Source organism: Haliotis rubra, unplaced genomic scaffold (genome assembly GCF_003918875.1).
Source record: "Haliotis rubra isolate DU_JTF1 unplaced genomic scaffold, ASM391887v1 Scf289, whole genome shotgun sequence".
Lineage (NCBI taxonomy): Eukaryota > Metazoa > Mollusca > Gastropoda > Lepetellida > Haliotidae > Haliotis > Haliotis rubra.
In genome coordinates, this window is record NW_025766956.1 from 495,026 (window position 1) to 511,897 (window position 16,872).

General features: G+C 48.8%; 1 protein-coding gene across 1 annotated transcript in view; it reads right to left on the reverse strand.

Annotated features, from left to right (window-relative positions):
* The window catches only part of LOC124281756 (intersectin-1-like), an 80,957-nt gene that overhangs the window by 40,425 nt on the left and 23,660 nt on the right, over nucleotides 1-16,872 (reverse strand). The window contains 6 exon segments of the mRNA XM_046717729.1: nucleotides 4,951-5,036; nucleotides 8,632-8,775; nucleotides 8,984-9,006; nucleotides 10,530-10,714; nucleotides 11,800-11,940; nucleotides 15,457-15,664. Of these exon segments, the coding sequence (XP_046573685.1) occupies nucleotides 4,951-5,036; nucleotides 8,632-8,775; nucleotides 8,984-9,006; nucleotides 10,530-10,714; nucleotides 11,800-11,940; nucleotides 15,457-15,664 (787 nt within the window).

A 16,872-nucleotide genomic window follows, 5' to 3' on the forward strand; every position in this document is an offset into this window, starting at 1 on the left:
GGGTGAACAGTCTGCCTCATACATGGGGTACTGGGGTGAACTGTCTGTCTCAAAAATGGGGTACTGGGGGTGAACTGTCTGTCTCATACATGGGGTACTGGGGGTGAACTGTCTGTTTCACACATGAGGTACTGGGAGTAAACTAACTGCCTCATACATGGGGTACTGGCGTGAACAGTCTGCCTCATACATGGGGTACTGGGGTGAACTGTCTGTCTCATACATGGGGTACTGGGGGTGAACTGTCTGTCTCATAAATGGGGTACTGGGGGCGAACTGACCGTCTCATACATGGGGTACTGGGGTGAACTGTCTGTTTCACACATGGGGTACTGGGAGTGAACTGACTGTCTCATACATGGGGTACAAATGGGGGTGAACTGTCTGTCCTCATAACATGGGGTACTGGGTGAACTGGGGTGAACTGGTGAACTGTCTCATACATGGGGTATTGGGGTGAACTGTCTGTTTCACACATGGGGTACAGGGGGTGAACTGTCTGCATTACACATGGGGTACTGGGGGCGAACTGACCGTCTCATACATGGGGTACTGGGGTGAACTGTCTGTTTCACATGGGGTGTACCTGTCCCATACTGATGGGAGGATGGGGTACTGGGGAGTGAACTGACTGTCTCATACATGGGGTACTGGGGTGAACTGTCTGCCTCATACATGGGGTACTGGGGGTGAACTGTCTGCCTCATACATGGGGTACTGGGGGTGAACTGTCTGTCTCATACATGGGGTACTGGGGGTGAACTGACTGCCTCATACATGGGGTACTGGGGTGAACTGACTGTCTCATACATGGGGTACTGGGGTGAACTGTCTGTTTCACACATGGGGTACTGGGAGTGAACTGTCTGTCTCATACATGGGGTACTGGGGTGAACTGTCTGTCTCATACAACTGTCTGTACTCACTGTCTGTTCCCATACATGGGGTACTGGGGGGTGAACTGTCTGTCTCATACATGGGGTACTGGGGGTGAACTGTCTGTCTCATACATGGGGTACTGGGGTGAACTGTCTGTCTCATACATGGGGTACTGGGGGTGAACTGTCTGTCTCATACATGGGGTACTGGGGTGAACTGTCTGCCTCATACATGGGGTACTGGGGTGAACTGTCTGTCTCATACATGGGGTACTGGGGGTGAACTGTCTGCCTCATACATGGGGTACTGGGGTGAACTGTCTGCCTCATACATGGGGTACTGGGGTGAACTGTCTGTCTCATACATGGGGTACTGGGGTGAACTGTCTGTCTCATACATGGGGTACTGGGGTGAACTGTCTGTCTCATACATGGGGTACTGGGGTGAACTGTCTGCCTCATATGGGGTACTGGGGTGAACTGTCTGTCTCATACATGGGGTACTGGGGTGAACTGTCTCTGCATGGGGTCATACATGGGGTACTAGGGTGAACTGTCTACTCATACATGGGGTACTGGGGGTGAACTGTCTGTCTCATACATGGGGTACTGGGGTGAACTGTCTGTCTCATACATGGGGGTACTGGGGTGTGAACTGTCTGTTTCATACTGCCTCATACATGGGGTGTGAACTGTCCTGCCTCATACTGTGGGGTGAACTGTCTGTCTCATACATGGGGTACTGGGGTGAACTGACTGCCTCATACATGGGGTACTGGGGTGAACTGTCTGTCTCATACATGGGGTACTGGGGTGAACTGTCTGTCTCATACATGGGGTACTGGGGGTGAACTGTCTGTCTCATACATGGGGTACTGGGGTGAACTGTCTGTCTCATACATGGGGTACTGGGGTGAACTGTCTGTCTCATACATGGGGTACTGGGGTGAACTGTCTGTCTCATACATGGGGTACTGGGGGTGAACTGTCTGTCTCATACATGGGGTACTGGGGTGAACTGTCTGTCTCATACATGGGGTACTGGGGTGAACTGTCTGTCTGTCTCATACATGGGGTACTGGGTGAACTGTCTGTCTCATACATGGGGTACTGGGGTGAACTGTCTGTCTCATACATGGGGTACTGGGGTGAACTGTCTGTCTCATACATGGGGTACTGGGGTGAACTGTCTGTCTCATACATGGGGTACTGGGGTGAACTGTCTGTCTCATACATGGGGTACTGGGGGTGAACTGTCTGTCTCATACATGGGGTACTTGGGGGGAACTGAACATGGGGTCTGAACTGTCTGTCTCATACATGGGGTACTGAGGGAAACTGTCTGAACTGTCTGTCTGTCTCATACATGGGGTACTGGGGGTGAACTGTCTGCCTCATACATGGGGTACTGGGGTGAACTGTCTGTCTCATACATGGGGTACTGGGGTGAACTGTCTGTCTCATACATGGGGTACTGGGGTGAACTGTCTGTTTCATACATGGGGTACTGGGGTGAACTGTCTGTCTCATACATGGGGTACTGGGGTGAACTGTCTGTCTCATACATGGGGTACTGGGGGTGAACTGTCTGTCTCATACATGGGGTACATGGGGGGAACTGTCTGTCTCATACATGGGGTACTGAACTGAACTGTCTGCCTCATACATGGGGTACTGGGGTGAACTGTCTGTCTCATACATGGGGTACTGGGGGGGTGAACTGTCCATACATGGGGTACTGGGGTGAACTGTCTGTCTCATACATGGGGTACTGGGGTGAACTGTCTCATACATGGGGTACTGGGGTGAACTGTCTGTCTCATACATGGGGTACTAAGGGGGTGAACTGTCTGTCTCATACATGGGGGTACTGGGGTGAACTGTCTGTTCTCATACATGGGGTACTGGGTGAACTGTCTGTCTCATACATGGGGTACTGGGGTGAACTGTCTGTCTCATACATGGGGTACTGGGGTGAACTGTCTGTCTCATACATGGGGTACTGGGGTGAACTGTCTGTCTCATACATGGGGTACTGGGGTGAACTGTCTGTCTCATACATGGGGTACTGGGGGTGAACTGTCTGTCTCATACATGGGGTACTGGGGTGAACTGTCTGTCTCATACATGGGGTACTGGGGTGAACTGTCTGTCTCATACATGGGGTACTGGGGTGAACTGTCTGTCTCATACATGGGGTACTGGGGGTGAACTGTCTGTCTCATACATGGGGTACTTGGGGGTGAACTGTCTGTTTCATACATGGGGTACTGGGGGTGAACTGTCTGTCTCATACATGGGGTACTGGGGGTGAACTGTCTGCCTCATACATGGGGTACTGGGGGTGAACTGTCTGTCTCATACATGGGGTACTGGGGTGAACTGTCTGTTTCATACATGGGGTACTGGGGAACTGAACTGTCTGTCCTCATACATGGGGTACTGGGGTGAACTGTCTGTCTCATACATGGGGTACTGGGGGTGAACTGTCTGTCTCATACATGGGGTACTGGGGTGAACTGTCTGTGTCTCATACATGGGGTACTGGGGTGAACTGTCTGTCTCATACATGGGGTACTGGGGTGAACTGTCTGTCTCATACATGGGGTACTGGGGTGAACTGTCTGTCTCATACATGGGGGTACATGGGGTACATGGGGAGGGGGGGTGAACTGTCTGTCTCATACATGGGGTACTGGGGGTGAACTGTCTGTTCTCATACATGGGGGGTACTGGGGTGAACTGAACTGTCTGTCTCATACATGGGGTACAGGGGGTGAACTGTCTGCCTCATACATGGGGTACTGGGGGTGAACTGTCTGCCTCATACATGGGGTACTGGGGGTGAACTGTCTGCCTCATACATGGGGTACTGGGGGTGAACTGTCTGTCTCATACATGGGGTACTGGGGTGAACTGTCTGTCTCATACATGGGGTACTGGGGGTGAACTGTCTGTCTCATACATGGGGTACTGGGGTGAACTGTCTGTCTCATACATGGGGTACTGGGGGTGAACTGTCTGCCTCATACATGGGGTACTGGGGGTGAACTGTCTGTCTGGAGTGAACTGTCTGTTTCATACATGGGGTACTGGGGGGTGAACTGACTGCCTCATACATGGGGTACTGGGGTGAACTGTCTGCCTCATACATGGGGGGTACTGGGGTGAACTGTCTGTCTCATACATGGGGTACTGGGGGTACTGGGGGGTGAACTGTCTGTCTCATACATGGGGTACTGGGGGCGAACTGTCTGTTTCATACATGGGGTACTGGGGGCGAACTGTCTGCATCACACATGGGGTACTGGGGGTGAACTGACTGCCTCATACATAGGGTACTGGGGGTCAACTGTCTGCCACACATGGGGTACAGGGCGTGAACTGTCTGTCTCATACATGGAGTACAAGGGGTGGACTGTCTGCCTCACACATGGGGTACTGGGGGTGAACTGTCTGCCTCATACATGGGGTACTGGGGGTGAACTGTCTGCCTCATACATGGGGTACTGGGGTGAACTGTCTGCCTCACACATGGGGTACTGGGGGTGAACTTTCTGCCTCATACATGGGGTACTGGGGGTGAACTTTCTGCCTCATACATGAGGTACTGGGGGTGAACTGACTGCCTCATATATGGGGTACTGGGGTGAACTGTCTGCATCCCAAATGGGGTATTGTGGGTGAATTGTCAGCCTCATACATGGGGTACTGGGGTGAAATGTTTGTCTCACACATGGGGCAGTGGGGTGAACTGAATCACTCTCTCTACTGGGAACGCACTCAACCACACTGCGTTACTTGGAATGAGTGAGTTAGTGAGTATGGTTTTACGCTGCTTTTAGCAATATTCCAGCAATATCACGGCGGGGGACACCAGAAATGGGTTTCACACATTGTACCCATGTGGGGAATCAAACCCGGGTCTTCGTGACGAGCAAACACTTTAACCACTGGGCTACTCAACGCCTGCGTTACTAGGAACTCACTCAGCCACATAAGAAGGTATTTATAGTTTAAAGTCAGAATCATTAAGCACATATCTGTGTTGCTGATGCAGAAAAATACTTACTATCACAAAATCTCCGATGTTAAGTGATAGTTCATCAACACTCCTTGCCTCAAACGCAAATAAACTTCTGTATCTTTTCTTTCCGCCTGAAATTAAAGACATCTCATCAGCTTCAAAATCAAATTTAATGACATAACATATGAACAAGATGGAAAATAAATTTAGATAAACCTGTAGCAGTTTCCATTTCTTTGAAGAGAATCGCCCTTGGGGTACATATATGCATTTTCTGTGGCTGAAAATGTCATGTGACAGTTGTATCAATGTTATAATAAAATATTGTACAATAAATAAAAAACCTTTTTATTTATTATACGGCCCCCACCACGTGGAGTTAGCTCCCTGCTCTACGCATGCGCAGCCAAACAGGTAAGAACCTAAGCCAGTATCATCATTCCTTCTGCTGAACAAATCAGTGAACAGAATTGCAGGGAGGTGGGCGCCCTACCCCAAAGACGATCTCTTCAAAGAATTGGAAACCTCTACAGGTTTATCTAATTCTTTTTCATAGAGATCGTCCTTGGGGTACATATATGCATTAACACAGACTCCCAAAGATGGGAGACCAGGGAGGAGGGAATTCTGTCACAGTACAAATAAATAGCGATCTCGTAATTACAAAAAAGTTACTCATGCCATAACACTCACCTGTCACATGTTCCCGAAGCTTCCGTGAGAGGCATTATGGGAGGTGACCCGACAGGGAGAAAATGTACTGAGGATCAATCTCAACATGTTAAGCATGACAACACATCATATAGTGTGTAAACTGGGTGAAAACTGTACAGAGAGCACTGTAAGGGGAAAACCACAACTCACAACCGAATATCTCAACCGAGCAATTGAAAGTTGGCAAGAATCAACAGCGGATATATCAATTAAACAACAATTGAACACAGCGTCCAAAAACCAAATAACCAAGACTCACTCGGTCAGGGTGGCAGGACACTGTCCACCGGAGAGAACAGAACGGCCAAAGCATGCTCGATCACGGGAAAGTGTATCAAGCTGATAGTGCCTGATAAAAGTGCTAGGCCGGCTCCAAATAGCAGCAGAGCAAATCTCTTCGATGGGCAGTGCCGCTGCAAAAGCTTTTGAAGTGGCGACTGCCCTGACCGAGTGAGCCTTCAACCCCTCAGGGGGAGGCTTGCCCTTAGCCTGATAAGCAGCACAAATGACCGACACAAGCCAGCGAGAAAGTGTCTGTTTGCTGGCAGGAGCCCCAGTCTTCCCGCCACCATAACAGCAGGACAGATGAGTACCATGTGTTCATTTGATATAGACCTTGAGGGTCTTACGGACGTCCAACGGGTGAGTGCTCATTGCAGAGGTCCCGATGTGGAAGGCTGGGTTAGGGTAGGAAGTTCGATAGGAGCTGTCACATGGAAAGCGTGATCGATGTTCGGACGGTAACTATCCGGGAGGCGAATACTGACCCGATCTGGATGGAACACAGTCAGTGCGGGTCTGCAGATATGGCATGTAAATCACTGACCCTTCTCCCAGATGTCACCGCCACCAGAAAAACGGCCTTCCATGTTAACAGCTGAATGGAAACAGCCCATAGACGTGAGAAAGTAGGACCGGACAGCCAATCTAGCACGATTGACAAATCCCAAGGTGGGCCGGTACGCCTGAGAGCAGGTCGAACCCGTTGCACACCAGCTATGAAGCGCTGCATAAGAGGGTGCTGCCCCAGAAGTGCATCTTCGACAGGGGTGTGAAAGGTGGAAATAGGGGTGGAGTAGCGCAACGAATGGTCGAAGCCGCCAAACCTTCTTTCAAACGAGACTGCAGAAACTCCAAAACTCAGACCCCTATCTGAACACCAGTGCGCATAGCGGGACCACCTATCCTCATACTGAACGTTTGTCGAATCCAGCCTCGAAGCCAGAATTGTGTCTGCAACTGCTGCAGGAATTCAGCATTCCTCTTGGCTAGACCTGACTGAGGCCAAGCTACCCACTGAATCCTTGGATTGGGGTGTGGCGCGCCGTTCTGAGTGAGAATGTCCGGTCGTAAGGGTAATAGAACAGGAAGCTGAGCCAGAAACCTGAGAATTACCAGAAACCAGCTCTGTGACGGCCAAAGCAGTGCCAGAAGCACAAGTAGCCGAGCTGGCTGGATGGACAGCTGAGAGAGGACCCGGGGAATGAGTGGTAGTGGCGGGAACGCCCACAGCACCTTGGCCATCCAATCATCCAGCAGGAAGGCGTTGGATGCCAGTGCCCTCTGGTCCGGTATTCCGCAGAACACGGGTATCTAATTCGTCCCACCGGACGCAAACAAATCCACCTGGATTGACCCATACAACTAGGAGATAACTCAAAATATCGGCCGATCGAGCATCAACTTGTGCGGGGGCCAAGATCTAGCGAGGAAGCGTGTCTGCTCGCACATTCTCTAGCCCTGGAAGATAGACAGGAAGCACCGCACCAGAGGAGAAACTCCCACGTCTCCCAAAGGAGAGCCAGGGACACCGTGCCGCCTTACTTCAGGATGTACGTCATGGCCGTACATTTGTCCAACTGAAGACGAACCACCTGGCCCTGAACATGCTCCCGGAAGCTCTCTAAAACCAACCGCACAGCTCTCAGTTCTAAGACATTGATGTGAAGGCTGGCTTCGGCTACGGACCAGAGTCCGACAGACTGCCCAGAACAACCCCCCAGCCTGTGAGGGATGCATCTGTTTGAACTGTAAGAGCTGGCGTCAGGACCCCCTTGGAGAGATCGGTCCACCACTGAAGGTGACAAGACAACCTCCCGGAAACTGTCTCTTCTGGGCACGGGGGGAGAAACCGTGACAAAGTTCACACACTTCAGGGGTGTGCCCAGCCTTTTCAAGGCAACATAAGCACTTGTCATGCTTATCGGCAAGCGGTAACCGTAGCCCACAGGCAACAAACGCTAGAGTGACAGCAGAAGGAATGATGATACAGGCTTAGGTGCTTACCTGGTTGCCTGCGCATGCATAGCAGGGAGGTAACTCCACGTGGTGGGGGCCGTATAATAAATAAAAAGGCTTTTTTATTTGTTGTACAATATTTTATTAAAACATTGATACAACTGTCACATGACATTTTCAGAATGAATGTATCAGTGTCTGATGTGAGCAGTGGTGTGGAAGTTTCTATATTCACATGTTCTGAGGTGAAGTGTCATTGGGAATCTTCTAAAAAGCATAGACTAATCTAGCACAGCATGGACATTTATAGAAGGTTTTTAGGACCATATAAGGGAGCAAGTGCATACCTCAATTACCTCATCAAGACCAGATCATGTGTGAAGGTCATACTGTCACCCTGTTAATCCAGCCTATGGCCGTTTCTGGTATTACATAAATACTTTGCTGTGAGGTGAATATTAATATCATTGACTTTTCTGCTATTACCACTGCTTCTAAATGATATTGTGCTAGTGTAACATTGTACAGCCACTGTATTTCGTACTTCCACTCTGTTGTGTTCTGCCACAGATTTGCATAACATTTCTTTGTTGTTTGTTGGTTTCAAATCGAATGCTTCCATGTATAGATTTCTGGGTTAAACCTTAGTTATAATTTTGAAATTAACATGTGACATGATTCAAAATGAAGACAGGGATTATGCACAGAAAACCTTAACAATCCTGTCTGGAGAGATAACAAGACTTCTGCAAGCATGGTGCACCTTCAACTTACCTGACTTTTGACTAGAAAATGGATCTGAGCCCCAAGCACTTTGTGATGATGGCTTGGAATCAGTTGCTGGGAAAGCATTACCCCATGCTGACTCGGATGCTGTGTTAGCACCAGTACTTCCAAAGTCAGCCCATGAACCTTCAGCTGTAACACATGGTACAAAACAGTGAAATAGCTTCCTCACATCACGTAAAAATAACTCCAACAATTTCATGAATATAACATATATAAAACGTCAATGCTAGAGAAAAAACATTATTTTTAAAAATAGATTCAGATTTACACTGTCTGATACCTGTCATGTTTTACTAATTTGAAACGAAAAATAAACCACCCACATTGCAACACTTACCAGTTTTATTTGATTCCTGTTCCCTGCAAAATATAAAAGGCAAATGAAGTAACTTCACTATTGTTTCAATCTCTCAACACAACAAAACCAGCAATACACCTTTTGCATTTACAGCATCAATTTCAAGGCAAAGGATGGATTTATAATGTTGTAATACATGTAATTGCATATCCAAAACTCATACAGTGAGGGAGTGGGGTGGTTGACTAGAATAGTGGGGTGGTTGAATGGAGTAGTGGGGGTTGGTTGGGTGGGATGAAGTAGTGGGGTGGTTGTGGTGTAGTTGGGTGGGAATAGTGGGGTGGTTGGAGTGGAATAGTGGAGTATGACTGGGGTGGTTGGATGGAGTAGTGGGGTGGAGTTGGGGTAGTGGAGTAGTGGGATGGAGTAGTGGGGTGGGGATGAAGTAGTGGGGTGGTTGACTGGAGTAGTGGGGTAGTTGACTGGAGTAGTGGGATGAAGTAGTGGGGTGGTTGACTGGAGTAGCTGGATGGAGTAGAGGGATGAAGTGGTGGGGTGGTTGACTGGAGTAGTTGGATGGAGTAGTGGGGTGGTTGACTGGAGTAGTTGGATGGAGTAGTGGGATGTAGTAGTGGGATGGAGTAGTGGGGTAGTTGACTGGAGTAGTGGGATGGAGTAGTGGGGTGGTTGACTGAAGTAGTGGGATGGTTGACTATAGTAGTGGGGTAGTTGACTGGAGTAGTGGGATGGAGTAGTGAGGTAGTTGACTGGAGTAGTGGGATGAAGTAGTGGGGTGGTTGACTGGAGTAGTTGGATGGAGTAGTTGGATGGAGTAGTGGGGTGGTTGACTGGAGTAGTTGGATGGAGTAGTGGGGTAGTTGACTGAAGTAGTGGGATGGAGTAGTGGGGTGGTTGACTGTAGTAGTGGGGTAGCTGGAGACTGGAGTAGTGGGATGGAGTAGTGGGATGTGTAGTGGGGTAGTTGACTGTAGTAGTGGGATGGAGTAGTGGGGTAGTTGACTGTAGTAGTGGGATGGAGTAGTGGGGTGTTGAGTAGTGGGATGGAGTAGTGGGGTAGTTGACTGTAGTAGTAGGATGGAGTAGTGGGGTAGTTGACTGTAGTAGTGGGATGGAGTAGTGGGGTAGTTGACTCGAAGTAGTGGGATGGAGTAGTGGGGTAGTTGAGTGTAGTAGTGGGATGGAGTAGTGGGGTAGTTGACTAGTAGTAGTGGGATGGAGTAGTGGGGTAGTTGACTGGAGTAGCGGGATGGAGTAGCGGGGTAGTTGAATGGAGTAGTGGGGTAGTTGACTGTAGTAGTGGGATGGAGTAGTGGGGTAGTTGACTGTAGTAGTGGGATGGAGTAGTGGGGTAGTTGACTGTAGTAGTGGGATGGAGTAGTGGGGTGGTTGACTGTAGTAGTGGGATGGAGTAGTGAAGTGTTTGGGTGGAATAGTGGGGTGATTGGGTATAGTAGTGGGGTGGCTAGGTGGGCATGAGATAGGGAGGGAAAGAGTTGAGCTTTATGATGCTTTTTAATATATTCAAGTCAAACATTGGGCCCATCCCACCAAGAGGGTAACCAACCTGAGTCTCTGAGCCTCAAGGTCTTTCTTGAGCTTATCCTGTTTTTCCTTCTCTGACTTTTGGCGGAGCTGGTCTTCTTGCTCTTGTTGCCGCTGTTTTTTCTGGGCCTCTGACTGTCGCAGTTTCTGCTGTTGTTGGATAGACTGAACCTCTTGCTGCAGTCGGGTTATCTCAACAGAGGAATTCTGAAGAACAGGTTAAGACATGATATTATAAACCTCCAGCAGCATCTCTCTATTGTCTTGCCAGGTTCTCCTTTTACCGAGTGAACCTCTACAGGCAGTTTCTCGGGCATTCTCCAAGAAATCCAGGGGATTTTCTACAGAATTGCCCGCAGCCCGGGGAGTTTCTGAGGAACAGCCCTTGACTTTGAATTATTTTACTTGTTTTGAAGATTGATATAACTTTGTCTTGCTATGACTGAATACGATTGTAAATATCACATTATTGAAAATGTCCAATATATTGTGCCAATGCCTGGTTCCAAACCTACAACCCTTCGCTTACTAGTTTGGCGGTTTTATCCACTAGGCTACGAAGGATCGCTGTCAAGAAAGAGATTGTTTGTCGGTTTGAACCATGTGTTCTTCACAAGACGGGTAGTGTGGGCAGCGCATGTGCAGGAAACGAGTAGTGCGTGCTGAGCACGTGCATTGCGGGTGTAAGGCAAGGTATAGGATGCAGTCACATCCCAGTTGATTTCAACAGTAAATGGCAAATATTAAAACTATATCTACAGTACATCTTCTGTCGGTTCATAAGTTGGATCAAAAACGACTCTAAGGTTTAGTTTGAAAAAGTAAGCCCTTGGCGTCGGGAAAACGAGCGTGTTGCGGGCTTACTTTTTCAAACAAACCTCGGAATCGGTTTTGATCCTTCACAAAAGTAAGTTTTGTTCAGATTCTTATAGTTATGTGGTTGTTTTCACATTGAGGTCAGCACAGTACATAATACATTCAGATGTATAATCACAACTGGTAAATAATCAGATCTGGACCTGACAAATCAGTGGTCAGCATCATCATTGGTCATCCATGGAGATCACAATGGGTATTGGGCACCTATTCTGTCATGGGATACCACACGGACAAAACACCATGTACCTTGAACCTGACTTGATTACAAGACAATCAAGAACCATGACTGGGAACCTATTCTGCCTTTGAATCATCATAGGGCTGCAAGTATTGGTTCTTGGAACCTATTGGGATCCCACAGGGAGGCAAGTATTGGGTACTTGAGACATATCCTTTATGGAACAAAAGATTACCTTTAATTGAGCATTGCTTGCATCTATCTCTGTTAGCTTGGATTCAGTCTCCCTTTCTATTCGCTCCATCTCCTTGCGAAGTCTTTGCACATTGGTTTTCTTCGCCTCTACACTGTGCATCACTAGTGCGGTATGTGTCAGCTGCCATACAAGCAGAGGCACATTAGCATCTTACATGAAACGACAGATCTATTTCATCACATTCTCCACAGATGTTTGAAACTCATTAATGAGTCTGACAATAAACCAAAATCATTTCTTCAATTTCATTTAATCATGTTAAAAGTGGATGGGTGTTCAAGCCTCTTTCATGACCAGGTCAGCTGGATACTTGGTCGCAAAAATTTAGCTAAACCTGAAGAGGTTTCCAATTCTTTGAAGAGAATCGTCCTTGGGGTACATATATGCATTTTCTGCGGCTAAAAATGTCATGTGACAGTTGCATCAATGTTTTAACAAGCATCGTCACTAAGGTGACATAATCCCCTGCCACAAATTATCAAATCAAACTTACAAAGTAATGAAAGTGAAGGTCGTAATTTAAGATGAAGTTAAATGTAAACAAAAACATGACCTCTCTTGATATCTTGCTCTGTAGTTGTTCAAACGCACAAATATTTTCAAGTCTCACTTTGACCTTGACATGAATGTCTTAGTGTATGAAATATGCAAAAATAGTAATAAAGAAATTGCTTATTGAAAAACGTTCAAAGGAAGTCTTGAAAGTCTATGAAGAAAATCCAGTGAACTGTTCTTCAGATATCTCGCTGACAATCTTAACATGCAGTTTAACATTCTGAAATCTTCAAAGTGTCGCTGTGACCTTGAAAATTATATGAAGGTCACCAAAATCGACTGGAACTTGCACCTTCCCTAGCCAGAGCTTGGTGTCAAATATGAAAAGTCCAGTGAATGGTTCTTGAGATAGCTCGCTGACAATCTTTACATGCAGGTTAACATGCTGAAATCTTTAAAGTGTCGACCGTGACCTTGAAAATTAAGGGAAGGTCACCAAAATCGACTGGGCCCTGCGCCTACCCTCCATGAAGCTTGATATCGGATATGAAGAAAATACAGTGAACAGTTCTTGAGGTATCTCGCTGACAAGCTTAACATGCAGCTTAACATGCTGAAATCTTCAGAGTGTCGCCATGACCTTGAAAATTAGGTGAAGGTAACCAAAATCGACTGGGCCCTGCGCCTTCCCTAAATAAAGCTTGGTGTTGAATATGAAGAAAATCTAGTAAACGGTTCTTGAGATCTCTCGCTGACAAGGGTAAAACGTTAAAGTCCCCTTGTGACCTTGAAATGAAGGTCAAGGTCACCAAACCTGACTGGGACCTTTCTTTTACTGTGATGAACCTAGGTACCAAATACGAAAAGAATACAGTCAACGATTCTTAAGATATTCCAATTCGTACGTACGGATGGAGCCTAATACTATATATTAAAAATATTGTACAATAAATACAAATCTTGTATATTTATTATAGGGCCCCCACCACATGGAGTTACCTCCCTGCTCTATGCATGCGCAGCCAAACAGGTAAGCAGCCAGGCCCGTATCATCATTCCTTCTGCTGAACAAATCAGTGAACAGAATTGCGGGGAGATGGGTGGCCCTACCCCAAGCACGATTCTCTTCAATGAATTGGAAACCTCTACAGGTTTATCTAATTCTTTTTCATAGAGATCGTCCTTGGGGTACATATATGCATTAACTCAGACTCCCAGAGACTGGAGGCCAGGGATGAGGGAATTTGGCACAGTACAAATAAATAGCGATCGTTAGGAAGAAAGTAACTTACGCCATAACACTTGCCTGTCACGTGTCCCGAAGCTCCGCAAGAGGCATGATGGGAGGGTAACCGACAGGGAGGAACGTACTGAGATCCGACCTCACAAGTTAAGCAAAACAGTTCGCATGCTGTGCGAAATTAAAACCCCGCCCACAATCGTGAAATCTATAAAGTAGTTAGATATGTCAACATTGGACATATCAATTATACACAATTGAAAACAGCGTCATCTGTCCAGATAACCAAGACTCACTCGGTCAGGGTGGCAGGACACTGTCCACTGGAGAGAACAGAACGACCAAAAGCGCCCCAACACGGGAATGTGTATCAAGCTGATAGTGCCTGATAAAAGTGCTAGGCCGGCTCCAAATAGCGGCGGAGCATACCTCTTCAATGGGCAGTGCTGATGCAAAAGCCTTTGACGTGGCCACTGCCCTGAATGAGTGAGCCTTCAACCCCTCGGGGGAGGCTTGCCCATAACCTGATAAGCAGCACAAATGACCGATACAAGCCAGCGTGAACAGGGTCTGTTCGCTAGCCGGCATCCCAGCCTTCCTGCCACCGTAACAGCAGAACAGATGGGTACCCGTACGGATCCCTTGTGTTCGTTTGATATAGACCTTGAGGGTCTTACGGACATCCAACGGGTGAGTGCTTGCTGCAGAGGTCCCCAATGTGGAAGGCTGGGTAAGAGTAGGAAGTTCGATAGGAGCTGTCACATGGAAAGCATGATCGATCTTGGGACGGTAAGTATCCGGGAGGCGAATACTGACACGATCTGGATGGAACACAGTCAGCATCGGGTCTGCCGACATAGCATGTAAGTCGCCGACCCTTCGCCCAGATGTTACCGCCACCAGAAATACGGCCTTCCATGTTAACAGCTGAATGGAAATAGCCAATAGACGTGAGAAAGTAGGACCGGACAGCCAATCTAGATTGACAAATCCCAAGGTGGGCTGGTACGCCTGACAGCAGGTCGAACTCGATCCAAGCCAGCCTAGAAGAACACCATTGACAGGGGTGTGAAAAGTGGAAATAGCGGTGGAGTAGCCACGAATGGTCAAAGCCGCCAAACCTTCTTCCAAACGAGCTTGCAGAAACTCCAATTCTCGGACTAAATCCGCAGAAAAGGGATCTGAATACCCCTATCTGAACAACAGCGCACATAGCGGGACCAACTATCCTCATATTGAACGTTTGTCAAATCCCGCCTCGAAGCCAGAATTGTGTCTGCAACTGCTGCAGGAATTCCGCGTGCTTCGAGGCTAGATCTGACAGAGGCCAAGCCACCCACTGAATCCTTGGATTGGGGTGTGGCGCCCCGTTCTGAGTGAGAATGTCCGGTCGCAAAGGTAATAGAACAGGTGGCTGAGCCAGAAACCCGAGAATTACCGGACACCAGCTGTGTGACCAAAGAAGTGCCAGTAGCTCAAGTACCTGGGCTGGCTGGGTCGACTGCTAGGAGAGGACCTTGGGAATGAGAGGTAGTGGCGGAAACATCCAATACAGCAGGAAGGCGTCGGAAGCCAACGCCCTCTGGTCCGGTATTCGAGAGCAGAAAACGGGTATCTGATTCGTTCCACCGGACGCAAACAAATCCACCTGGAACAACTGGGAGATAACTCCGAATATCTGCCGATCGAGCATCCACTACGTGCGGGGCCAGGATCCAGCGAGAGAGTGGATCTGCTCGCACATTCTCCAGCCCCGGGAGATAAACAGGAATCACCTGACAGTCGCACTGGTCGCACCAGAGGAGAAAATCCCATGTCTCCCGAGGGAGCGCTAGGGACACCGTACCGCCTTGCTTCAGGATATATGTCATGGCCGTTCGGTTGTCCAACTGAAGACGTACCACCTGGCCCCAGACATGCTCCAAGAAGCGCTTGAAAACCAACTGCACAGCTCTCAGTTCTAAGACATTGATGTGAAGACTGGCTTCGGCTTCAGACCAGCGTCCGATATTGACACACACACACACATGACCGAGCCCGCCACATGACAGAAACGGTAGCCGCCATGTGACCCAGCAGACGAAGCCAAGTCTGCGCTGGCGCCTGGGGCTGTGAGAGTAAGGAAGTCACCATCTCCCGTACTCTGTTGACCCGGTTGGGCGACAAAGAGACAAGATCCTGTTGAGTTGTGAACCTCGCCCCAGAGAAAAACCAAGTCCTGGGTGGGTACCAGGTCGGATTTCTCGAGGTTGATGATCTACACCAGTCGAACTAGAATGTCTATCACCGTGTGGGTAGAATCTAGGCTTGCTGGCTGAGTTACAGCCCTGAGCAACCAGTCGTCTAGGTAAGGGTAACAACGCCTTCCGTGCGACCTTGCAAGGGTAGCTGGCACTAACATGAGCTTGGTGAACACCCTGGGGGCAGTGGATATGCCGAAGGGGAGCACCGTGAATTGGTAACACATCCCGTCGCTTGAACGTGGGATGAATTGGCACATGTAGATACGGATCCTTTAGGTTGATCGACATGAGCCAATCACTGGGCTGAACAGAGGAGATCACCGAGCGAAGTGTCTCTATCTTGAAGGATGGAACCTCTAACATGCGATTCAACCCCTTGAGGTTGAGAATGGGATGGAACACGCCGTGGAATAAAATCCCGCCTTCTCCTCGCCCGGTGGTATGCGCTCTATTGCATACTTGTCCAGCAAAGCCTGAACTTTGTAGCGCAGTATACCCGCCTTGACCTGACATGACAGTACCGGAGTGCGCCTTATGCCTGTGAACTCTGGCAGGCCTCGCTTCCACAGAGGTAAATGGCCGACACGGACAGTGGACAGCACCCAAGTTTTGCGTGTAGCCTTCTCCCACTACGGTAGGAAGAGAGAGAGGCGGCCTCCCACTAGGATGTGAGGTAAGAGTGCACAAGTAGTCCCCTGCAGATGAACTGGCAAGATTAACGGGAGGTTGGGGCAGACCCCCCGCGACCGCGAAAAGGCTGGTGGGAGCCAGACGAAGAGGCCTGCTCCTTGCCCTTACCATTGGTGGGACAGCTCCTCCTCCTACCTCTACCCAACGGCCTAAGCCAGCCGGCAGACTCGGGCGTAGGCTGCGCCCCAGAGGAAGAACCCGCTACGGGAGCGCGGAACCCGCAGTTGCTCCAACAAGGCCTTAGAATCCTTGAAGGAGGTCGCTGCTGCAGCAGCCTCCCGAATGACCTGCTGTGCCCCCGGAAACAACGTTGCTCCCAGCCGAAACGGAAGGGCCAGCAAAGTCTGCTGTGTTGCTGCCGAATAACGGGACGTAGACAGCCAT